The sequence below is a fragment of the Ascaphus truei genome, chromosome 2 (assembly GCF_040206685.1).
Source record: "Ascaphus truei isolate aAscTru1 chromosome 2, aAscTru1.hap1, whole genome shotgun sequence".
NCBI lineage: Eukaryota > Metazoa > Chordata > Amphibia > Anura > Ascaphidae > Ascaphus > Ascaphus truei.
In genome coordinates, this window is record NC_134484.1 from 376,137,236 (window position 1) to 376,164,062 (window position 26,827).

The window sequence follows — 26,827 nt, forward strand, 5'->3', positions numbered from 1 at the left end:
ATCTCCTAGAATCAGCCGGCGGCAGAGGTTCCCACTGTGGCCGAATACCGGCAGTCATTTTGTTGCAGCAAAAAGCCTGCAACCCAATGTCCCATTCCGCTCTGAAAAAGAGTTTGCACTGGCATAACCCCCAATCTCCTTCCAGTTCCATTTCAAATGATTCCCTAACTTCCTATTTTTTTACAATATAAAAAAAAGTGTATATATTACTTTCTAAGATGAGGCCAAAAAAAATGACAAATTGTAAAAATGTGTAATAGGTTCCAAATTCTTTGAAATCAGGTACCAGAACCAACCACTTGCATGAAACACTTTGACCCCAGCAGTATGATAAAATGTGCAGAATGTCAAAGTGGTATTGTTATTGTTTGTGTAGGGTGGCACCAAACCTACCAGCAATGACAGGCACAGATTCATCATGTTCCCAGGTGGGGTATCGCACACCGATCTGGTGTTAACAGCCATGGGTCTGGGAGTCATCAAAGTGCGATCAGTGCTATAGCGCCCGAATTGGCGATATCTGCCTTTGACTTAAACGGCATGCGATGCTGATTCGGCCGCGATAGCGCTCATCACGCTCTAACTCCCGGACATTTATTTAAATGTTACACCACCGCTTGACGATTCCCAGTCAAGGCGCCTCTATTACCAACTAGTGCGCAGAAGACGTTGTCTTGTATCCAATACGGACCTGGGCCAACCCACTTTAAGAACAAAACAGCACTTACATAGAAAGAAGATACATTTTTTCCTCCTACAGTGAGAGTAGCCGTTTTTTCTTTGTTTCCCTCCTTCGGAGCGTACTTAATGACATGACAGTCCTGGACCTACAAAAAGAAAAATACTTGTGAAAATAATACTACCGTATGAATTACCAAAGCAAAACATTGAAATCACGTGAAGATTTGGAAAAATAAAACATCTGGTTATTTGCAAGAGGCGGCATAAGAATATCTGCAGTAAGTGAACTACAGAGGTTATCAGCTCAGAAAGGGGTATGATGGTTTGTTTTGGCTTGTATGATTTATTTGCTATACGTGCCCGAGATGTCATGAAGATCTGCGCATTATATTTTGCTATCCCAGTGGAACGGTTAAGACAGCAGAATAGTGTAAACATGTTAAAATTCTACTACACCACTGCCTGAATAACCTTTGTTCATTTATTTTGACAAAGGTTTGGCAAGATCATGACTACATTTGCACATAAATTCAACAGCTTTTTGGCAGTGACTGCTTGGTAAATCGCACCATTTTTAGAACGTATTTCTTTAACAGACGCGGAACCAGGGATCTCCTGGGGCCGAGCTTTTCCTAGCTCCAGTCCCCCTCTTGGCACCTGACATAATCACCCTTTTCTGTAGCAGTAAAATAAAAGTACGTTTGAAGATGACACTCTGGGTCTTCCAATAGGAAGCTGCATTTTACATTTACAAAAAGGGACACGAAACACTGGCACAAAAAATAGTAAATATCTCAGTAACCAGGGGGTACCCGGATCTAAATAAATCGAGGAAGAGGGATTCAAAGGTGTAAAATAAGTGTATACAAGCGCTAGTGCAACAATTGCAAACAAACAGGAAAAACAAAACCTGAGATACAGTCCTAGGGGGTAGGTAGTCCTGGAGCTGCCGTAGAGGGTTAATCTGGGATCAGGTAGTCCTGGAGCTGCCGTAGAGGGTTTGTTTTAAAAGTAGCAGGCGACATTACCTATAAAAAGGATCCCAAAGTACAGTATACCTTACTGGCAGTTAACCTTCAAAACTTGGTTCTACCCCTGCTCAGCAATTTATATAAAAGTGGCCAAGTAGGTGGCACTGTTGCATTGGATAAATCTTTAAAATCGCTACCTCACGCACAGCATATATATTTTTTACAACAAAATGTGACATTGCACTGTTGCATACCGTATCTCGGGATGAAAACAGAAGATAACAAAAAAGCTCGGTAGAAAAATTAATTCCACACTTCCCTATTCCAAGTGACAAATACCTTTTGTGCAGTGGCTTTCACGGAGAACCTGGCAAACCCCCACCGAGCTTGTTAATCATGTGTGTAATGGGATATTTTACCAATCTTGCAGAGAAACCACATATTTACACATTTTTCAGAAGACAAAAAAAAATTGCAGGAAACAAGTTTTTCCACCAGACAAAAGGTCTTAAGAATATACCCCATTATTTTAAACGTCTCCATTAGTTTTAAACAAAAGCTACATATCACTGTTAATATGTTCTATTTACAGAGCAGCCTACACTCTCTTACCTTAAAGAGAAGTGAATAAGCTACAACAATGAAGAGACCACTGTGTACTGCTGTACATCTCTTTGTGAACTCCGCTTTTACCTCAGGTAAGAGGGAAAAGCTTTCAAGACCACTCTGTTCCCTTCCTGCAGCATATAAACAGGAGGCCGAGATGTACAGAAATTTTATTTCCATGCCTCCGGCAATAATGTAAATGTGGCTCAGAGCACATCAATCCTTACTAGAACAATGGGAAATGGTAGACTGTCTTCAGTGCATTTTGTCCTATTTTATTATTTTACTATTATGTAAAAAGGTGGTAACGTTACTTTCCCCCCCCCCCTTGTTTCTTGAAAACAAAGACCGCAATCCTATTTACATTTTAAGATCGTTCCATGAAATATTCCAATAAATATGTTTCTTTTATCAATTAAATGTAACGGAGCTTGTATTGCATCTTGTCTATTTTCTCCAGACAGAGACAGCCCTGCACGCTTGTTTTTATCTGTGCATCTAAGAAATGGGATAAAAAAAAAAAACACATGTCCGTCTCTGGTTCTCCTTTTTCAACATGCATAACACGTTCTCTGTTAAACCTTCTTCTCTCAAACAATAAACACAATAAAGACACATGCACAGCTCTGCTCAACACACGAAATGGAAGTAAAACTTGAAATACCACTGGGGCAAAAGAATGTTAAGGGCCAGAAAGGGAGTCGTGATTCTCTTGTTCCTAGTAATTGCCTTACTTGCAGCATGGTGACAGCGTGTCTTTCTCCTGATTTGGTCCATATAGGCATCATCCCCAGCTTCAGGGCTATTAAACCGACTCTTAGGGAACCTGCAGACAAAAGTTACAGCACAGGCTGAAAGCGAGCTGCAATAGGGCAAGCCTGTAAACACGCTAGTATGTGGTGCCTAGTAACAACAACTATGTTAGCAAAGCTAACGGTCGAGCAGTACCAAGTATCAGCACTTAAAGGAACATCAATGTCCTAAAAAAGGGGTGCGCAAAGTCTTGGTGCTGCGACACCCCTGCCTGTTCTCCCCCAGTGATCGCACCCCCTTTACCTTTGTGCCATTGTCAAATGACACTGTGGGGTCGTTGGGTCGTCACGAGACCCCTGACACCATATGACGCAATGGGGTCATGTGACATCACATGACCCACAGCATAATTTGACGCCGCGTCACCCGAAGCCGGTTGTATCAAGGTGAGTTACAGAGGCCTCTGCATTTAATTTAAATGCCTTGGGGAAGTGCGTGGGGCCTCTAACCACCATGCCCCCACCCCCTTCCCCCAAAAAAAAATCTCTCAGGGGGCATGCTTTCCAGTTTGCGCACCTCTGCTCTACAGTCTGGGCCACTTGACTCCAGAGGACCCAACAATGAAAGTCAGCAAGGGAAGTGGTTACATGATCCGGTATAAAAAAGACTGTGGGATGTTGGAAATGTGCCAATGTTTGGGTTGAGGGGGGTGACTACTATAAAAAATATATAAAATGTCCTTCAAAAAACAAGAGCAATATATATATATATATATATATATATATATATATATATATAAAGCAACTGTAAATATTACTGTATGTTCATTTGCATGTCTTAGACAGGTCTGCAACCCTGTCTTTCCCCATTGTCACCCAGCATACAGCGCTTCCACTGCAGCAAGGGATTCTGGGAAATGACATGCAAATGAGCACTCAGTGCCACCTTTTGTCTCAAGCTCGTATTACACAAGCCAATCCTCAAGCCAATGCATGCTGTTTTAAACACAGCTTTTAAACAGAGGCTGGGATGAGATGCAAAGCCATTAGACCTACTCACGTATATTTTTTTTTTTTTTACACTTGGGAGATAGATATGCCTATACAATAAGTATATCCAACTACTTACAATTAATACAATATTTGTGTGGTTAACTTTAGCAAGAAGTGCCTATAGTTGGAATAGGCCATATGAAAGTGTGGCTAATTACAAGTGCTACCCTAAATGTTTTCTAAAAAGAAAATTCTCAGCATTTACTGACCTTTAAATAATATTGATTGTAAGGACTCCCACGCTATCAGCGAGACTACCTTTGGTATTTCATCACCCAGAATTTTGTGCTTGTGACAGTTTCACTTTTATGAATTAACCTTCCCAAATAAGAGCAATGACAGCTTTATTTGCTTCTGTCCTGCCACATTGTTCTATTCTAAATGTACAAACATGCCTTAAAGCTGCAGTTCTTTTTTTTTTTTTTTACTTCAATAGTTTTGTGTGTGCAATCTCTAATTAGCTAAAGAACTGTATAGCTGCAGGTCAATTCGTTCTCCATGTATTGATAGGTCGAAATTTGGTGACATATTAAAAGCTGGGATTTGTTTATAATCTGCTTGACTGTCAGTGGAAGCTCATGAATATTCATGAGCACTCCTGCACTGACATGACATGTGCTAGAGGGAGGGCAGGGCTGACAAAGGGGTGTGCCAGGGCTTGTGACAGGACATGAAGGGGCAGTGCCTTAGCAAATGGCTGTTAAAATAGAATACAAGAATATTGGTCTTTCAAAGTTGTTTTTTTAAAAACAGAAAATGCTAAAAGTATTTTTTCTTACTACAGAACTGATTTATTAAAAAAAAACACACATGCAGGATATTGACTGAACTGCAGCTTTAAGTTGCATTATCTTTAGAAACTTGTCACCTACCTGGCTCCCATGGCTTTATAGGCCAGGGCTCATCTTTAAGAGGGCACAGCTTGCTTGCTGTTTTAGCTTTGTACTCCTCTGCAGTCAAGTCTATCAGATACTTCTTATTCTCTTCAGATAGATGCTCGTCCCACCAGGTGCTGCTCTGGATGTTTCTCACTAGCAACACACAGGAAGCATGACTGCGGATGGACAAAAGATATAGCAACTTTTGTTACAATCACACACCTAAGTTAGTCACAGACATACAAACACGCCAACAGGCTGAAAAAGAAACACGTCAAGCAAAGTAACAAGCCTAATTAAATAATCAAGTGTAAAAAGGAGCCATTCCTCCAAGCATGTATTTTTATTTAAATCAACAACTGATCAAGGGGGTCTCGCGGAACAGAACGGCGGGTCTCATCACTGGAAGCCGAGCAGTTCACAGGATATTTACCAATGAGGTGTAGGCATCAAACAATAGGTGGTGGACGAGACCGTCAATCAGTGAAGTGAGTGCCACATATAACTGGTACATTCGACCCACTGACTGACTCACATGCAAGATCAAAGGCCCCTGTTTAACAGTGCAGCCTGTGATATTTTATATTACAGGGGGTTATTCAACCTTTCATAGTGCCCTAAATTGGCACTACTGCAGTTTTATGAATAACCCCCTAAGACACATCTTGATTTCAACAGTGTTTATGCTCTGTACGGGTCTCTCTGTACACAGGAAAGACCTATGCAGTCCTAAAAGCTGAGGAAAGGGCCACAGGCCCAGAAACAGTGCATTATGAGAATGTGTCCAAACTGTTATCCTATGATGTGTCCAAACTGTTATCCTATGGGACTCTTGAGTTATTGTATATTTTCTACTTTATACCCTGCGAGGGTCACACATTAAAATAGCATATTCTATACTGCTTTGCAAAATGTGCTTTGTCTACATGGCATTTTATTGATTATTCCTGATTTATTGTTGAGTTCCGATCCATTTGTGCTTCACTATTGTACTGATTATGTATGCCTAGTGGTCGGGGCATAGGATCCTAGCACCAACCAGACCAAAGTGAGGTATTTTTGCTTATATTTTCTATATCTAGTGAGGCATATTCTATTTTTCCTTTTTCTAAAAGCTCTATATATTGTAATTTTAAAGGTGATGAATTTTCTTACTTGCTCTACTGCCATGGGGGATTCTTATGCACCCCTGAAGTAGCAGCTTGCCACACACAATCACAGAGGATGTATCATATATTTAGAGGGGATCCAAGTTTATACAGGCATACCCCGCTTTAACGTACGCAATGGGACCGAAGCATGTATGTAAAGCACTACCTTTTTTCCACTTTACAATGCATGTACTGTACTGCAAACATCATATATGTGCATAACTGATGCAAATAATGCATTTGTAACAAAAATAAAATACAGTAGGCTTTATTGAAATAAAATCTTTAATGTCAGCTGATTTTTCTTACTAGTTCTGGCAGATGCAAAATGGATGAACGGAAAATTATGTAAAAATTATGTAGGAAGGATGAAGGAGAAGGCATATCTTCTACTGTACAGTATTTTTACTGTAACACAAAACAAAAACAATGAGGTGTTGTAAATCCTGATTGTGCTTACCAAAATAGAAGGGCATGAAGGTGGGGTGCATTTATTTGACTGACTGATATATTTTTGTGACTTTGATTTGTGACTTTGGTGTTTTACAATGCTGTGCTTCCTTACTCAGGTACTTGATCAGCTAGGCTTACACAGTGATAAAATTCACAGCCTCTATGTGCTGTACATGTAGTTTCCCCGCTTGATCAGAGCTCCAGTACAGGTAGGGAGCCGGTTTAGGAGGTGCTGAAAGGCGCATGCGCAAACTGCTGTTTCCCTATTGGCTGAGATGAATTGGTGAGTCACAACTACGGCGGTCTGTAGGGGCAGCCTCAGCGCAACGAATGGGAGCAAGCAAGGAGGTGAGAGGGGAGCACACAGGACAGTACTGTATAGCCATTTGATTGATAGCGGCGCCCGATCTCCCCGTTCCCCCTGCCCTCCCCCTCCCATCTGTCCCTGCACTCCCGCTCCATTAGGGACCAGAATGAAGGAGGTTGCGGTATTGATGAGGTGCGCACGTTACCGCCGCGCCCGCCGCCCCCTGGTGTCTGTACTCCCGAAGCACGCGTACGTACACAGGGGTATGGTGCAATCAAAAATAAATGTACGTACTTGCGAGTGTACGGAAAACGGGCGTACTTAAAACTGGGTATGCCTGTACTCCAGTATCTGAGTGCTATATACAATAAAAGAGAATGAAATGAATCACAATTTTTTTTCTTTTTAATCCTCGCTTTTTTCCGTTACCCTCAAAACTACAGATCAGCTTTGATACCTCTATTGCTTGAAATCACTTCACAGTGCAGCAGACCCATATACATTTATGAATAAATTACAGAAAATAAAAAGATCACTTGTGAGCACATTCACATCTCAGGCCAGTCTGCAACTCTGCTTTTCCCCATTATCTCTTAGCATACAGTGCATCCACTGCAGGAAGGGATTGTGGGAAACTAAATGTAAATGAGCACACAGTATCACCTTTTTCCAAATGTTTATCATCTCGCTGGGTCAAATTAAATCATGTAAAAATAAGACTTTGTAGAAAAGAAATGGAGGACATGAAGGAACCCCCCAACAGCAGTGGTTCTCAAACTGCGGTTCTAGATCACAAGTGGCCCATGAAAACCTTTGTGGTTGTACATGAAACCCTTAAAAACAAATTTCAGACCGCTCAATCCTGAAGTCTGTCCCTTTTATGAAGTCAATTCCTTATACAACTGTTTACATTTTGTAAGGTTAATTGGATAATCAAGAAAAAGAAAGTTGCAAGAGCAAAACAAGCAATTGTCCAAGTGGCCTGCAACACACTGATAGGGGCACCTATCCATCATGTATGGAGTGTGACTCAATAGAAGGCAGACTCATCAACACTGGCATTAATAGCAACCTCATAAAATTGCATAGAATCCCATCTTGCTACCATCGGAATAAAAGATCAGTTGCAGACTCCATCAACAGTCAGTTAGAACTACTATTCAATTTGCTGTAAAAACGCTTCCTCGTGTCATGGAAACGCTATAGTCATTTGAAATTTCAGATTCCGAATTGGACATGGACAAACGGCTTTCACAGCATATTAAATAGTGGACTTATGTTGTTCTATTTTCTGCTACTGGGAAATCCATCTAAGATTGGACAGTCACCTAATGCCTGCAACATCTTCATTTCTCCTGTGTCCAATAAAAGTGAGACTCAAAGTGACAACATGATTTCAATATATTTTCATGAAGGGAAGGGTATATCAAGTGTAAATAGGAGGTAGGCAATCATAGTGGAGTGACATGTTATTATTTAATTTAAATTTCCACACACACACAAAAAAATGTAAATGGCTTTATAATAACTCCATTTGATATGTTCAATAATTGGATAGAATCCATTTCTGTGCAGTCAACTTGCATTGCTGATGCACAACACAGGAAGGACTCAAGTGACACTTACAGTAGTTGCACACACGGTCAGTCACTCATCTATTTATTTCACAATGCATTGCTGGTCCCCACTGGCAGTGAAAGGGTTAAATAATTTGCCCAAGAAACAGTTACAACTATATATATATATATATATATATATATATATATATATATATATATATACACATACACACTATACATACACACAAACATATATATATATATAAATAGAATAAAACAAAAATAGCAGTTAGTCCAATATATATATATACATACATACATACATCCACACACAAAAATACACTGCACAATATACACAGTACAATGTGCCCTATACTGTATAGGCACAGGCTGGCCGACACTCACCTGTCTGTAGCAGCACAGCCTCTGCCCAGCAGCTGGGACCGGGCAGCAGAGAGCAGCCTCCGGCTCCAGCCCAAGGCCATCGCCCCGTGCAGCGGGTAGTTATCTCACGCTGCGGCGCGGGAGCTATCACTCTGTCTCCCAAGCACTCGTCCTCTGCCCGAGCACGAGAATGTCACCGGCCTCTTCCTGTTCCCTCGCCTCCAATTCCGCCCCTCGGAAACAAGCAGCCAGGAGAGAAAGGTTCCGACTGCAAACCACTACTCAGACCTGCGATGTGATAAACAAATGTCTGAGTCATATCTTATTGTTACTTTTTGTTTCTATATAAAAGGCATAAAGAAAACAATTTTAAATGCAATAAGGTTTTCCCATGACCTTACATTATAGAAGTGCAGGGGCTGTAAGAAAACAACCTGTTTCATATTATATCTAATTATATATTTGTACAATGGAAATATTGTATTCTGTAAATAGAAAGACGACCGATGATATTTTTCTCTCTTGTAATTTTGTTTTTGAAAAAAAAAGCCACCCCATATCTTGTCCTATGTTGTTTGGTGATGATATTTGCTTTACCTCTTATGTATTGTGATGATGTTTGTTTTATGTGTCATAATTACTTTACAGCGTATACATTGCTCCTGTAGTACACTTACATTTCACTGAAATCCTAATCAATCCCTAATATTATTTTATTAAAGTGGCTGTGCCTTATTTTTCTTTTTTTTTCACTTTTCAATTTATTTTTATGGAGTTTTTAGGAGGGAGGGGTACAAAAAGCAACAATGGGTTAAGGCAGGGGTGCGCAAACTTTTCCCCGTGCGCACCCCTGCCTGCTCGACTCGGTGCCTCGTGCCCCTGCTCCACCTTTGTGTCAAATGATGCGCAGGGTCATGCGAGGTCATGTTGCCATGGTAACGTGAAGTCACGTGACCCCCGTAGAGTCATTTCACATCGGGTTACCAGGACGACGCGTCGCGTGATGGTAAGTGGGTTATATAAGCCTCGCTCGCTCCCCTGGCATTTAAATGCCTGGGGGGAGAGCGCGGGACATCTATAACTGCGCCCCCTAGTTTGCGCACCGCTGGGTTAAGGTGAGGTTAAACATAACATGGAGAAATAATTAGGTTACAACTCAGATAGTATATAGTAGTAAGATCGTTTTTTTTTTTTTTTTTACTAGGTATGACGCAGGGGGTCTCCTGAGCCGTGTTGATTTCTGCTCTGGGACCCCCTGCTTACCGCGATAAATCTGAAGGGGCTGCTGGTAGCCGACCCAGCTGGGCACAGAAAATGTCAGATTTAAGGTCCCGTGGCGCAGATGTCATCCCTTGCTGACGCCTATTGGCCCACGTGACGTGGGACCTTTAAACTGCGCATACCGACAGCCTATTTAGTGGTATGTATCTCGGGGAACAGGAGATCCCCGTAGCTGAAATTAACACAGTTCAACTCTGGAGACCCCCTGCTTCTCAGCTATGGGGGATATAAAACATTTTTTTTTTAAGGCAAAGAAAGCTCTTTTAAGACACAGTCATATTGACCAACTCACCCCAATTATTAGGGAGACTCCTTCATAGTTAAACTTTTTTTTTTTTTTTTTAAATAACCTTTAAAAAATGTTTTTTTAACACTATGCCTGAAAAAAATTCCCTTAACCCAATGCAAGTCAATGGACAATAACGACAACTCCCACATTTTTCTATTACATCTCCATTGAAAACGTTTTTATGGTGTTTGTGTATTGTTTGTTTAAATATTTCATTTTCAAGGCAAATATGTGCTGCAGGTGTGTTAAAATCTAAGAAAAAACACGCACCTCAACTCACCCTCAAAGAGGAAGTCACCCCTTTTTGACCACATTTACTACATTTACCTTTTTTGACTCATCAGTTTCACCTACTAAATCTAAGTTAAAATTGCACATTACGACCTATCAGCAGGACATGAGATGTACATGGGTTATTCATTAAACTGTGATAGTGTCAATTGGAGCACTACTGCATGGAAACTCCCATTTAAGTCAATTAGCGTTTTACCTGCAATAGTGCCCAGATCTGCACTATCGCAGCTTAATGAATAACCACCTATGAGTATGATTGTATGCTCAAAGAACTAGATTGGTCATCACTCGAGTCTAGGCGCAAAGTTCACCTTTCCTGTCTTGCCTTCAAATTCTTTATGGGCAAGCTACCCAGCTACCTGAACAAGTTCCTCACCCCTACCACATGCAGCACCTATCACCTGAGATCAGACTCCAAAAGACTGTTCATGGTCCCAAGGCTCAACAAAGTATCCGGCCGCTCCTCCTTCTCTTACCGTGCACCCCAAAACTGGAACAACCTACCGGAGACTCTTACATCCACCACCAGTCTAAGTTCTTTCAAATCTAAGGCTGTCACACATTTTAATGTGGTCTGTAATTGTTTCATACGCCCATAATACAAATTATCTTTAACTGTGCATGCTATGTCTTGTATATAATGTATACCCTGCTCATTATGTAACTGTATTTGTAAACATGTATTATTTGTCTTAACTCTGTGCCCAGGACATACTTGAAAACGAGAGGTAACTCTCAATGTATTACTTCCTGGTAAAATATTTTATAAATAAATAATGAGATGTCTATGGCATGGGACATGGTGCAGGGAGCGGCGCTGGGCAGCGCTGACGCTCATGCTCTCCTGCTCAAGCAGGAGATTTTTCTTGTCCCTGCATGAGCGTCAGCGAGCGCGCTTGTGTGCCGGGTGGGAGGCTTTCAGGAGGCGGGCCTGGAGGTGGATCGGGAGGCAGGACTAGCGCGCCACGTCACGGCGCCGACGTCACGGACTGCCATTGGCTTCTGGCAGTCACGTGACCGGCCCTGCGCTTGCATGAGCGGCAAAATTTAAACTTGCCTGTCTCCTGCATTTACACACACCTCCGCACGCCTGCGGAAGCGCCGTCTAAAGCCACGCTGATAGGGATAATGTTTCCCCTCAGCGCGGCTCAGCGCGCCTCAGCACGGTCTTTTTGACCATGTCCGAGGCCATAGGTTTTAGTGTGATTATAGTGCCCTGTGCAGGATGCATGCCACAATAAAATAACTGGTTGTATTGAAGTGATGATCACACAAGGAATCTGGATGCAGGAACTCTCATGATAATATAAAAGCGAGAAAGAAGAAATATAGGGTGTAGCCCTTTTTCTGACACGCTAAAGCGACTACGGGTAACTGCACGCACCTGCGGCTCCAGGAGATCTGAGCCTCCGCTAGCTGGGAGCCTGGGGTAACACTTATAGCGCAGCGCCTCCACTTACCCAGGATCCCCGTGATGTGAGATTCCCCTGGGCAAGAAACATATACACACACGTATGATGCAACCAACTTTACTATATGCACAATAACCTTAGCACTCTATCATATTAATACACACGCAGCATATAACCCAACACATAACCTATAATGCAATATAACCTTAACGCAGCTAAATGATAATGTCCTTATAACATGAGTGGCTCGGCCACGCTCTTAATGAGTATTGTCCTGTACAGTAGTGGCTCAGCCACGCTCTTAATGAGTATGTCCGGTCCCGCCACCGCGTGCCCCACACACCGTGTCCTTGCGCTAGTAGTTAGAATAACTCAGTGTATTAGGCCTTTGGTCACTCACTAGTGTCCTCAAAGAGTTACGCCTAAGGCGGGATCAGCGCCTGTTGACCGGTGTTGGTGCACTTTACGTAAATACCTTCCGGTCACGGCGGTGACCGGTAATGCTTCGAAAAGGATCAGCCGAATCCTTGCTTGTCTTTGATGTCTGCAGTGCAGCTGTCTGGTCCCAAGCAGCTCACCAGCAAACCTGCTCCGCACGCTTATCCCTAACTGTCTACACAGTAAGGTGACTGATCGCTACCACTATGGGCGTCCCTGCAGCACAGCAACCTACTGTGGCTCAGGGGTTTCTCCTAAGGGCCTGCGGGGTAAAGCTAGCCTATGCAGGCGGGTCACAGACCCCCTGCACGCATACACCCTCCTCCTTTACCTTCCAGAACCCCTCTGACTAGCGTGACCTCTCCCCCACGCTTCCCTTTCCTGTCCCTGTCATCCTAACCTTCTGATTGGTTCTTCACATCAGGTGACTGCCCAGGAGCTCATGGGAATTGTAGTTTCTCCACGGAGCCTCTCTGCCTAATCTGCACAGACACACAGCTCAGCTATTGCATCACATTGCCTGTCTCACTCTGCTAGGGCACACTGCAACACTGTTGCAAGCACTCCACAAGCTTCTCACTGAAAAGAGGCAGCACAACAACAGGACACACACTGAACACACATATGAGGTTCCTACCACATCCTTACATTCTCCCCCTTGCAGAATCCAACGTCCTCGCTTGGGCTACACCTACATAACTATACACAGAATGTTATATAATAAAAAATGCAGTTCAATTATATAACTTAGCACATTCGCATTGACTTTATACGATATTGCACAACTCTGTGAGCATCACAATCACAGATTGGATTTTGCTCCGAGACCACTGCTGAGCCTCATAATGGGGTGCCCCAAATTGATCATAAGCCATCCTCATTGGAGGTTGACTAGCTCTTTGGCTTCTGCGAATCTGCTCTTCAGCTACCTCCTGTGGAGAGTAGCAATTCCCATTTGGCAGTTCCAACTCTGCCCTTGAGGGGCTTGATAAGTCTGCAAAGTCTCTTTGTGGCACAAAGCACGGGCTCTGCGGGTCTAGTGGCTGGCTCACGGGAGTCAGCGTATCTGTCGTTGGACCAAGGGGCTCTTTACCCGTAGCTCTTTCGGGAGATGCCCCCGCGGTCGGAAGGCCCCTTTGAGAGGTTCCCTCCATAGGATTCTCAGAGGTGGCATTTATTACAGTCTCTAGGCCATCCTCTGTACTTTCAGTTTCTCCATCAATTGAAACAATGGGTACCTCCAATTCGTTGTCCCCTACTTGAGGTATGGGGAGTAGGTGATTCCTATGCCACACCTTTACCCGGCCTTCGGAGTCCTTGATGCGGTATACCGGGAGGCCAGGCATCTGTGATTCTACCTCATACACCCCATCTCTCCACCGATCAGCCAGTTTGTGCTTTCCGGGAATGCCTAAATTACGAAGGAGAACAGCATCCCCTGGGCGAATCTCCTTATGTCGCACCTTGTGGTCATAGCGCCTTTTGTTACCCGCATTTAATTGCGCCGCCGCCTTTTCAGCCAATTTATAGGCCTGCTGCTGGCTGTCCTGTAACCTCTGTACATAACGGAAATGCGTTGTGTTGAATACCCCATCGGTAGATATCCGCAGTCGCACATCCACAGGTAGTCGGGCTTCTCTCCCAAACATTAAGAAGTACGGAGTATACCCTGTAGACTCGTGTCGAGTACAGTTATAGGCATGTACCAACGTCTCCACATGCTTGCTCCACTCCGTCTTCTGAGAGCCTTTTAATGTGCCCAGCATGTCCAGCAGTGTTCGGTTGAACTGTTCGGGCATAGCATCCCCTTCTGGGTGGTATGGGGTAGTCCGTGACTTAGCTATGTTTAGCAACTTCAGCAGTTCTCTAATGAGAGTACTCTCAAAATCCCTGCCTTGATCAGAGTGGAGTCGGTTCGGTAATCCATAATGAATGAAGTATTTCTCCCACAATACTCTAGCCACTGTCACCGCCCATTGATCTTTGCTGGGGAACGCTTGGGCGTACCTTGTATAGTGGTCTGTAATCACTAGTACGTTACCGATGCCCCGGGTGTCTGGCTCGATACACAAGAAATCCATGCACACCAAATCCATAGGACCAGAGCTTTTCAGATGGGCCATGGGGGCCGCCCGTGTGGGGAGTGTTTTCCTCTGTATACAGCGGGTACACCTTCGGCAATGCATTTCCACTGACTCTCTCATTTTTGGCCAATAGAACCGGTCCCGAAGTAACCCGAATGTCTTGTCAACGCCCAGATGGCCATGATCATTGTGAAGGGCCCGGAGGACCATATTTCTCAGACTTTCAGGCAAGAATAGTTGTCGCCGATCGGGATGATTGTGGTATGGAATGACCCGGTACAATAGGCAATTGTCCAGTTCGAACTTCCCGAACTCATTCAACAATAGCTTCACCAGTTCTCTGGGGGCTTGCTTAAGAATAGAGGGGTTCTCTTGCTGCAGAGCTTGGCGAGCTAGTTCCACCACTGGATCTTGGATCTGGTGTTGCACCAATTCTTTCCAGGAAATGATTTTATCTTCGGTAAGGTTCATTCCTTCCCGACCTCGGTAGGCCCGGGGAATGGCTCGGGATTGACACCCTAATTAATCAGCTACTCTTAGCTCTGAGAACGCCACCTGATCGTTGACCACTGCTGCTAGCGAACATAGAGCACGTATGCCAGGCCCCGGAATTTCCTCCCATACTTCCTCATCCATGGTGGGTTGAAGCCCCGGCCTCCGTGACAGAGCATCGGCCCCTATGTTAGTGGGCCCTGGTTTATACTTAAGGTTGAACCGATAGTTGGCCAGTGCCGCCAACCACCGGTGACCTGTCGCATCCAATTTGGCGGACGTGTTGATGTAAGTCATTGGGTTATTATCTGTCCTGACTTCAAACGGTACCCCATACAAGTAATCATGTAGCTTATCCACTACAGCCCATTTGAGGGCTAGAAACTCCAGCTTGTGGACAGGATAGTTCTGTTCGCTTGGAGTTAAGCTTCGACTCGCATACGCCACTGGGCGGAGCCCTGTGTCATGTTTCTGGTGCAACACTGCTCCCAGGCCACTGAAGCTGGCATCCACGTGTAGAACGTATTCTCGGTCGGGGTCGGCATAGGCCAGCACTGCGTTAGGCTGGCTTTCAATTTCAAGAACGCTTGCTCACAAGCAGAGGTCCATTTCTCTCCAAATGGCGTTTGTGCTGTGGTGGTTTTCCTGCCGGTGTCCTCAGGACAGATTTTTAAGAGATTATTCAGGAGTCTAGCTTTGCTGGAGTAGCCCTCCATGAATCGCCGGTAGTAGCCGCAGAACCCCAGGAAGGATCGAAGTTCTTGAACATTGTTAGGCCGGGGCCAATTCACCACTGCCTCTATCTTCCCTGGGTCGGTGGATATCCCTTCAGCTGATACAATGTGACCCACGTATGTCACGGACGTGCGGCAGAATTTGCACTTATCCAGGGACAGTTTCAACCCCTCCTTTTGAAGTCGATCCAACACCTTCATCAGCCGCTCCTCATGCTCCTCTAGCGTCTTTCCGAACACTATAATGTCGTCCAGGTACACCAAGCATTCTTGCGGGTTCAGGTCCCCCAGGGTCTTTTCCATTAGCCTCTGAAAGGTGGCAGGGGCCCCGCATATCCCTTGGGGCATGCGGGTGAACTGGTAGAACCCTAGCGGGCAGATGAAGGCCGTTCTCTCCTGGTCTTCCAGATCCATGGGTACTTGATAATACCCCGACCTCAAATCTAGTACACTGAACCATTTACTTCCCGTCAGGGCGTTCAAGAGGTCCTCGATGCGTGGGAGGGTATACTGATCAGGCACCGTACGGCTGTTCAAGGTCCTATAGTCCACGCAGAGGCGTACGGTCCCATTCTTTTTGCGAACCACTACGATGGGTGAGGCATAGGGACTGCGTGATCCTTGAACGATACCAGCTTCCTCCATTTCGGCTAGTAATCTCCTCACCTCTTCCACGTCTCGGGGTGCTAGGCGGCGAGAACGTTCCCGGAATGGGACATGGTCGCTCAGTCGAATGGTATGGCGGGCGCTGCGACTGCACCCTACATCCATATCACTTATGGAGAATACCCCCCGTCGTTCTACCAGTTTTGTCTGCAGTCTTCCTTTCCAGCCCTCCGTCAAGGGTGAATCTCCGAAGTCGAATGCCAACCTTGGGGTCACGGCATGAGTGGTGACCACCAGGCGTTCACCTACACTATTCTCCACCGGGGTTACTGGATAGATTCGACCCAATGGTTGCCGGCGATCAATGCACATGGTGTAGGGAGAAAGGTTCCGTACGTACACCTGGGTTCGAGCCGGAATTTTTCCCGACCACTTCTTTATCGAGGCCAATACTTCGTAGCCGAGTCGCTGGTCATCGCGGATCGAGCTTTCCAGGGAGAACAGTTGATCCTCTGGACGGCTGGCCGGATAACGACAGGCGGCGATCATCATTCTTCCTTCCCCGGGCAGGATCTCGGTTAGCCCCCGCTCTTGACTATACAGAATCCAATGTTCCTCTTCGGTCGCAATCTTACCGCAAACCTCTTGCAACACCGGGCAAGCAGCTAGAGCCAGCAACGGTGATTCACCCGTTTCCTGTAGATACTTGCGGAGCACATCCTGTACGATGTCTGTGTTGGTCCCCATGATTATCGGGGCGCTGGGATGATCCTGGGGTTCTGGACATACTAAGGCCTCCACCTCCATGGGGTGATGCTTGCCTGTGTTCAACTGGGGAATGTCCAGATGTACCTTCACCACACCGTCAATAGGGTAGTCTTCATGGCTCAACCCTCTCAACCCGCAAGGAGTCAGCAGATAGCAGCGGCAGCCGGTGCAAGTGTTGATCGTAGAAGGGCCGATACACGATGGTCACCCGGGACCCAGTATCCATCAGCGCCGAGGCGTAGATGCCTTCAATCACCACCTTGACGACCTATTCGACTACTCGTCGAGGACGGGGCCACTGCTTCGTCGGTCTGCGGAGTACACAGCATAGACTTGGCCGGTCGGGACCCCGTTTCCCGTAGGGAGAGGCAGTGCGCTCGAATGTGCCCCATTTTTGTGCAAGCATAGCACTGGAGATGACTGCGGTAGGAGTTGTCTCGGAAGGTCGGCGATGCTCGCCCCGATGCGGGGCGCTCCCTGGCGGCTGCAGGCGCTTCCAGGTCCTCCTTCTTCGGGTTCGCATGCCTGGGCGCCTCAGTATTAGCATCCGACTTCCTGGTGTCTTTAGCCGCAACCACCGCTTTCTTTCCCGGGGTCAGCTCACACCCCAGTAGCACAGTCTCATGGGCCTGAACCCGATCCATCAAGTCGTCGAACGCCAGTGCTTGCCCCGGCGTGAGACAGCCGCTGACGCGTACTGGGTGCAAGGGGAGCAGTCCCCTCAGTAGCTGGGTGGTGCGTAGTCCATCGACATCCATCTTCTGCACCACCCCTTTCCTCACCAGGGTCCACAGGTCCAGATGCAACCGTCAAAGGAAGTCTGACACCATCTCTCCTTCTTTCTGGGCCAGAGCGTGGAACCTGGCCATTAGCGCAAAGGCATCCACAGGAACCCCATACACTTTGGTCAGGCAGTGGATGATGCCAGCCGCGTCAGCATCCGGGTGGTCGTCCCGATAGCAGTGCACCATGTGGGATGCTAGGGCCCTCAGGCATTCAATTATGCGCTGCCTCCGGACGGCATCTGTGCATGACCATTCGGGTAGTACCTGTTCCGTGTGGTCCAGCCATTCCTCGAATCCGACTTCTCCCAGGGGAGTGGGTTTGTCCCCAGAAAACGCCTTCAGTTTTCGGTATTGGAGGGACTGTGTAGTGTGGTGAATGGCTTCTGCTAGCGCAGGGATGGAGGCGTTATCCGGCAGGCTACTCCCAGCATGTGAATAGGCGTCTAGCCTTGACAGGCTGGTTCTGCTCAGCGCGGGCCTAAAGGCCGAGGGAGTGAACGAAGTGCCTAGGCCCATTGCGGCGGGCCACCGGGGGTTTAAACTGTTCTCAGGGGTGCGATTAGAGCTGGTTGTGACGGTACCTAACGAGCCGGGGTATCCCCTCTGGGGTGTGGACGCAGCCAGTGGTTCGGTGGAATCCACCTGTACTATTGGACAGTGGATGCCGGGAGCCTCGGGCAGAAGTAATACTAAGGGCAGGGCTTTGGGGCATATGTCCTGGTCAGTGACAAATAGTATTTTGCGCCAGTTCTGTTCCCAGTCGTAATAGTGATCTTGCACTCGGGCAGTGTCCATGAGTGGGAGTTTCCTGACAAGATCGGTCACAGTACCCAGGGAGAGGGTAGCGGGAACGTGTCCCAGGCCGAAGGCACGTGTCAGGGGAATTTCATGCCGTTAGGCCCACTTGCGCACCTCAGGCTGCGAGGGCACAAACATGGCGGGAGAAAAAAAATGGTTGCACAGTAATAAAAAAAATATAGGGCACCCCAGGTCTGAGATCTCAGCAGCGCCTCCAAATGTAGCCCTTTTTCTGACACACTAAAGCGACTACGGGTAACTGCGCGCACCTGCGGCTCCAGGAGATCTGAGCCTCCGCTAGCTGGGAGCCTGGGGTAACACTTATAGCGCCTCCACTTACCCAGGATCCCCGTGATGTGAGATTCCCCTGGGCAAGAAACATATACACACACGTATGATGCAACCAACTTTACTATATGCACAATAACCTTAGCACTCTATCATATTAATACACACGCAGCATATAACCCAACACATAACCTATAATGCAATATAACCTTAACGCAGCTAAATGATAATGTCCTTATAACATGAGTGGCTCGGCCACGCTCTTAATGAGTATTGTCCTGTACAGTAGTGGCTCAGCCACGCTCTTAATGAGTATGTCCGGGTCCCGCCACCGCGTGCCCCACACACCGTGTCCTTGCGCTAGTAGTTAGAATAACTCAGTGTATTAGGCCTGGTATGAATCCCAGAAGCCTAGTTCTGTTTCCCCACTACCACCGGCGGACGACTCAGCCCTCCTGTTACCAGCCAGTATCATGCACCACACAATCCGCAATGGCCAAATCTCCCACCGGTGGGGGAATCACCGTTACATAATGTTATAAAGCTTTGTCCACAAAAAAAGGTGCTTCTCACCGAAACGTTCGATATTTTTGACTATTTCAGTCCTTAAAAGGACTTTTTTTTGCAGTAATTCTATATTCAGTATTTTTTGGTGTGCTTGGCTCCCTCGATTTGATATGGTGGTCTCTGACTAAGATTTTTGGCCTTTAGCACCCTCCTTGATTTTTCCTAGTTCAAGTTAGTCCCCACTACTTAGGGGCATTCCAAGTTGCTTTGTCCTGATTACGATTATTTATTGTGAGAACTAGGGGGTCTCGCCAACCGCAGTGCGAATCTCCCTTACCTCCTGCTGCTCCCGCTGCCGTGGGACGTCCCCCTCGCCGGCACCAGCCACCTCCCATTGCCCTGGGGCGTCCCCGCCATCTCCGGCGGCCCATGTCTGAATGTGGTGCGTACCTGCTGGCAACAGGAGGGCCTGAGTCTCCCGCGGTGACATGGGGGACAACAGGACAGGTTTCTGGGGTGGATGCCTTCATTCTCCTTCTAATGGTGCAGTGCCTCCATCTGTAGTAGGCCCCAGGGATACGTGGTGGAATCCCTACTGCAGAATACCCTCCCAGGGATGAGAGATTCCAGTCACCACACAAGGTCTCTTTCAATAAGCAGCAGCTCTTTATTGGCTTCTCTCATCAGCATACAATCAGGTACAGACAGTATACAGCCAGCCAGCTGTACTCCTTCATGATGTCCCTGCCTCCACTCTGGGCCTCAGAGGCACCCAGAGTTGGAATATCTCTTCCCTCACCCCCTAAGCAGGGTGAGAGGTACTTGGTCCACCTATCTATCAGCTCTACTCATCTGGATCCTAACTCACTATCACCCCCAGAACCTAGAGTTAGAACTCTCCAGGAACTTTAGACAAACTCTAAATAGGAAGTGCACTGCTCTTTATGATTTCAGCAGGCACCACCCCTGTGTCTCTTGATTGGACACAGGGTCAGGTGACCTACGTTCACCATTTCAGGGCAAGTGCTTGAGGTGGGGAAAACCCATGATAACTCCTGGCAAACCTGCCCTTAACAGGGATTACTGTACAAGAGGAGGATAGAAATTTAGCCCACAATCTTACCAGGGCTACACTCTCCCTCAGGTGGATTCCAATGGTCCCCACTTGGACCTAATTTGCTGGGCCATCCTGCAGGTGAACAACCTGTGAAAATACAACAATGAAGTTAATATATGGCATCACAGACTGTAACACCCAGATGGTGACATAACAGCGGGAAACTCCCAACATGGAGAACCCATAACTCAGTAATAATGGCGGGGGTCAGGCTTCCTTATGTCCCATCCATTATGATACATAATCTTAACAAAGAAGGGTTGAATAGGCCCATTCTCCGGCCTGAACACTATTTTGTGCATGAATATGTTTCTGCCTGTACTCCAAACTCTCATTAACGAACATATTTTGTCCTCCTTCAGATAAGCAGAATGACCACACTTAATGCGTAGGTACTCAATGACAGCATCTCTGAGCCAGGTGTCTCTCTGATCCTCAATCTCCTGCATGATTGGCTCTGGTACATACGGGAACTCATACCCATGAGACTGTCTATGCCACTATGGCTCTATCTGCTCGGCTTAATTTAGTAAGTTTCCGGTTCCCAGCCTTTCCTGGCAATACCCAGTACTTAGGCTCCTCAGGCGCAATGTCATCATATAAAATGGATGAACCTTTGGGTGTTATTACCTTCTGCATAATCTCTCTCCATCGACTGTCTAGTTCATCAGCCTGGAGTATGTGCCTACATCCCACCAGTGATCTACTATGTCTTTCTTTAATAGCACAAACCTTGTACGGTCCATCCCTTCATCATACCCTGTGAATAATGGTGCCCACCATTTGTCTCGGTGCTCATATGAGGATGACACACTCATACATTCCTCTGAATCAGCCCTCAAGGACACACCAGATGTCTCTGCCTCAGTAGAGTGCGAGCCTTTACGCCTCCCTCTAATTATATTCTTTATATTGTGGGATTCATTTTGGGTGTCTTAGGACTTACAGGAGCCGCTTTTGCAGAAGACTGGGACCCTCAGGCCCTACCTCTAGGTACAGGGTTAAACACAGTGGGGTTAGGTACAAGTATAACACTTGACATTGGTATCTCCCATCAGAATCCTCATCACTCGAAACCCAATCTCGCCAATCAGTAGAAAACTTGGGCGTCTTACTCGGCTTACTCCCACTAGGATCCGGTAGCATAGAACGTGACGGGGCAGGGGCCGGGGCAATGGCACTAGGGGCGGTGACCATAGGATCGCCATAGTCCATCACAGTGTCTCTTAGCCGGGCGATGCCACGACCGGTAGGTGCTCTCTTACTGTCCCTGGCTGGAGCGTGCCTGGCTCCTCGCTTAGCCACTTGTGCCTTGAACTTCTCAAACTCCTCCTCTAGCCCGGCTCTCTTCAGCGAGGCGATTAAGGCTTCCGGGCCTTGGCTCCATGTCGACCCGGAAGTGATGTCATCATGGGTCATCGTGGAGATTTCCTCCGCCTCTGGGTCCCACACCGGAAGTGCGTCGATCACCGGAAGGGGCAGCGGTGGACTGTCGGGGTCGCGGACGGGCAGGTAGGCCTCAAGCCTCTCTCTCCACAGGTTCCTCCTTCACCTGGCGGAAGTAAGGGGGTGGTGGAGTGATCTTACTGCTCCTCTGCCTTGCGATGCTCTGCAGCTACTCCAGAGCAGTCTTGAGTCCCATCTCCGCCACACTGGGAGTCGTCACAGCCGTGGGACTTCTACGCGGTTCATCTGCTCCATCTCTTGGGTATGTGGACTCTGTCATTCACCGCTGGGGTGGTCCGCCGTCCGGCGCATCACCACCAATGTCAGGCTGTCTCTCTCATCGTCCGACGAGGACGACAATGGCACCTCTGCTGGGGAGCCCCATGTGGTCCTTGCTGCACCACCAGTGGGTATAGGTACAAAACGGGCCCGCTCCGGTACCTACACTGCGGTTGCTCTCCTCTCCGTCGGGGCACTTCTTAGTAGCTGGGCCTGGATCCCTACCGCAGGGGTGATATATGGGATCAGGGCAGCCTTCGCATCTGCCTCCTCCACTTCGATCAGCGTCGCTGGAGAGGCATCTCGCGTTGTCACAATAGTAGAGTATGGCTCGGTAGGCCAGAGGTAGAAAATGCCACACTGTTGGCACCGTGCTGTAGTACTTGAGGCCGGTCCCGTTAACCTGCATTGGATGCACAGGCACCGTAGATACTCACGGCCATCAACCTCCACCACCAGGAAGCTTCCTGGAAGCTGATAAGTATTCATGCTTAAGTCAGCCATCATTTCCACAGGGGTTGATTCAATCAGCTTGCTGGTTTGACAAATAGCTCCTTCTCTATCGCCAGTCAAGCAAGAGTGAGGTTCCTCAGTCTCACTTCCTGTCCCTCCTTCCGCTTGAGAGGACCATTGTGATTGGTTCTCGGCGTGCCCCCTCCCTCTGGTGGATGGTAGAGGCGGGGCACTCTTTCTCCTTGGGTGACGTGGGTTCGTTCTTTGGCCAGCCACTGCACAGGTGGGCGCGGCTACAGCTTTCGCGCCGCTCCCTTCTTTTAGCTGGGGTTCTGGTTTTGGCGCCAAACCCTTGCACATTTCCCTCCACATCTCTCGCACAGCCTACTTGCATGCAGCACATGCACCATCTAAGCTTGGCGGGAGTCACCATTTTGGATCGGCTGCAACACGCGTTGCAGTGAGTGGCGCCACAGTCGCCATTTAAACCTCCTCCATGCCCCGCAGAGCACATGTAAATATCACTTCCATCTTTAGTGAGCCCTCTAAGCCCACGATAGCGCTACTCTCTGTGTCTGAAGTGCAACTCGTTCCTATGCACTCACTACTCTCAATAGGGCTCTAACCTGTGATAAAAACACATGGCATACCCCAGGCTCGGCAGAACTCTCTCCTTGTACACCACACTCGCTGACGGTTCATTACAAGCACTCTGTGGTGTGTTTTCTGGGTACTGGCTAGTGTACTGGGACTTCCAGCAGTACTTGGCGTCAACCTACTATTGGCCACTCATAGTTCAGACCCTGTGCTGAAGTTCCTTTCCCAAGTTAACCAGGCTACCCCCACAGGAAGAAGAACGGAGGAGGAGACCGTGCAGGAGTGTACCAAGCAGCTGATGCTGGGCATAGAATTTGCTATAGAGTGTGAGTGTGCTTTTTGTGTGCGTTTTGTTTTTGTCCATTTCTTTTTGTCTATTGCATTTTGTCTAGTTCATTGTGTCATAGATTGTTTTATACCTTTCACAACATGTATGCATGTTTTATGCTCATGTCTTCAATGTTTACCCAATAAAGACCTGTTATATTGTTAACCCTGGTTTGCACACATTCTTTTTGGTCTTCTGGGAAACGGGGAGAGGAGACACTCACACACCACACCTATCGGGGGATATTTTGCTGAGACGACCAGACACCATCCATACAGGACACCACCCTCTGAGGGCAAGAACTCACATTAGGCCGTGTGAGTTTTATGTGTATTGAGACTCCATTATATGAGTCTGCATTAACCCACTACAGTCTGCGTTGAGGGAGAGACTCCACACAAGCCCGTGTGAGTCACTGAATCCATATATTTATGTATTCTTTGATTAGATAGTGGAAAAACACCATCAACCCTTCCAGCGTATCCTCCTTCCACACCTATCCCCATCCCCCCCACCTCCCATCCCCCACACATGTGGATATGATGCACTAATACTGTGTTTTATTCCTTTTTTATTCGTTTTTCATTCCATTCAACTCCATCCGGTTCCATCAATATCGTGAGGTTCATGAGGTTTGCGCTGACCATCTTTACACCATCACTGCCACGCTAAGAAGGACACGGGGTTACCTTCTTCAAGGTCAAGCGGCAACCACAAAATCATCAAAAAAGGGCCAGTATATATTTCTATATACTCTTTTACATCACAAACACAACTTCATACTCATATTTTTATTATTTTTAATAGAGTTAAGGCGTTGTAACTTTTGTTAGCCACACAATCTAGGGAGCGCCCCAGTCCAAACATCCTCTACCCCCACAGGAATCCTACACTATCTGCCTCAAGGTGACTAGGACAGCTATAGCCAAGTGTACCCAAATTTGCAATCACCCTCTTAGGGCACCTAGGGTGTACTGTGCGAGAGAACAATCCCTCCTGACTACCCCTAGTCTCCAAAAATGCCCATCTTTCTGCAGTACTTGCTCTGAAAGTGTACATACTACTTTCAGCTCTGCTTCGCTGAAAATCTGTCCAGATTCTCTCAGCAGCGCCTCCAATTGTAGCCCATGTACCCCCACCCAATCTCATATCGGGTACCCTAGGGTGTTTCTTGGTCTGGCTACATGTCTGAATGTGGTGCGTACCTGCTGGCAACATAAGGGCCTGAGTCTCCCACGGTGACATGGGGGACAACAGGACAGGTTTCTGGGGTTTCAGCACCTCCATCTGTAGTAGGCCCCAGGGATATAGGGTGGCATCCCTACTGCAGAATACCCTCCAGGGATGAGAGATTCCAGTCTCCACACAAGGTCTCTTTCAATTAGCAGCAGCTCTTTATTGGCTTCTCTCATCAGCATACAATCAGGTACAGACAGTATACAGCCAGCCAGCTGTACTCCTTCATGATGTCCCTGCCACCACTGGGCCTCAGGGGCACCCAGAGTGGGGCTAGCACTTCCCTCACCCCCTAAGCAGGGTGAGAGGTACTTGGTCCACCTATCTATCAGCTCTACTCATCTGGATCCTAACTCACTATCACCCCCAGAACCTAGAGTTAGAACTCTCCAGGAACTTTAGACTAACTCTAAATAGGAAGTGCACTGCTCTTTATGGTTTCAGCAGGCACCGCCCCTGTGTCTCTTGATTGGACACAGGGTCAGGTGACCTACCTTCACCATTTCAGGGCAAGTGCTTGAGGTGGGGAAAACCCATGATAACTCCTGGCAAACCTGCCCTTAGCAGGGATTACTGCACAGGAGGAGGATAGAAATATAGCCCATAATCTTACCAGAGCTACAAGTATATCTATGAAAGTATTAAACAGATCAAAGTCTGATGCTGGGGCGGAATTGAGTTCCTTGTTGAGAAAAGATACTTTTATATTGGACAAATCTATACCAAAAATGTTAATAATATTTTGATTATCAATTTAATTATCATTATCTTTATCATTTTCAACATCATGTATTCCATAAATGTTATCTAAAAGAAAATTTTCCGTATGTTTTGGAACCTGCGATCATTTTATTTTTTGGCTTCTTCTGGTCTTTCAGTTTTTTTTTTTAAAATCATAGTATTGTATTGTATTGTATGTCTTTATTTATATAGCGCCATTAATGTACATAGCGCTTCACAGCAGTAACACATGTGTTAATCAAATAAATAACAGATAATATAAATAACAGATCAGTAGTGTAATGTGAGTCTGGATCCTGACCCCTGGAGTTTGAATCTGGCTCTCTTATCCTGGCGTTCTGTCACCATGATGTACGTGGCGTCCGGTGTTCAGATCTCCGTTCCTCCCATGGAATGCCCACTGTTAAATCCTTATCGTGTTAACGAGGGAAACAGAATGAGAGGAAATATCAGGGTTAGAGATACTGTATCAGACTCCACATTTGGTGGAATTTAAATACTTATTTTTTTTTAAATTGATCTTAGAGGTATTGATCATTGCACATTTTTTTTCTTGAGAAAAGGTTTTTTGGGGTTTGGTACATATTTCTTTTTTTTATTACTATTCGTTCCTGTTTGTTCCCAGATAAAGACTTGATTATTTTCATAATCACGACGAACTCTCACATTTATATATTTTTACATTATATTTTTCACCAATGAGTTGATATTCAATGACAATTTGATTTCTAGATCAAAAAAAACTTTCTAGATTTTTATATTCGTTAAAGCTTCTTTTGCCATGTTATTGATTTATATTCCAAGTGTTGTTTTCTCTTTCATTTTGTGTTGAATTAACAATTCTATCAATTTGATGCAACCGTCATTCAAAATACTTTTCCATTGTTCTTCAAAATCTTTTTTCTGGACCCCAACAGTTGGCGATTGTTTTGTACAAAGCTCTCTGGAAATACATTTAGCTTTCAAATAATTTTCTAGATTCACAATGTCCCACCAGGAACGGATATCCTATGTCAACATTTTTTTCCAATGTATGAAAATCTATTGTTAGAGGAGATA

At 46.3% G+C, this 26,827-nt stretch overlaps 1 protein-coding gene across 1 annotated transcript in view; it reads right to left on the reverse strand.

The window, feature by feature from the left end:
* Positions 1 to 9,027, reverse strand: part of MRPL3 (mitochondrial ribosomal protein L3) — a 69,051-nt gene extending 60,024 nt beyond the window's left edge. Inside the window, exons 1-4 of the mRNA XM_075587099.1 lie at positions 8,817 to 9,027; positions 4,936 to 5,117; positions 2,993 to 3,084; positions 729 to 827 (exon numbers count right to left, since the gene is read on the reverse strand). Of these exons, the coding sequence (XP_075443214.1) occupies positions 729 to 827; positions 2,993 to 3,084; positions 4,936 to 5,117; positions 8,817 to 8,896 (453 nt within the window). The 5' untranslated portion in view covers positions 8,897 to 9,027. The remainder of the gene's footprint in view (positions 1 to 728; positions 828 to 2,992; positions 3,085 to 4,935; positions 5,118 to 8,816) is intronic.
* Positions 9,028 to 26,827: the final 17,800 nt, after the last annotated feature.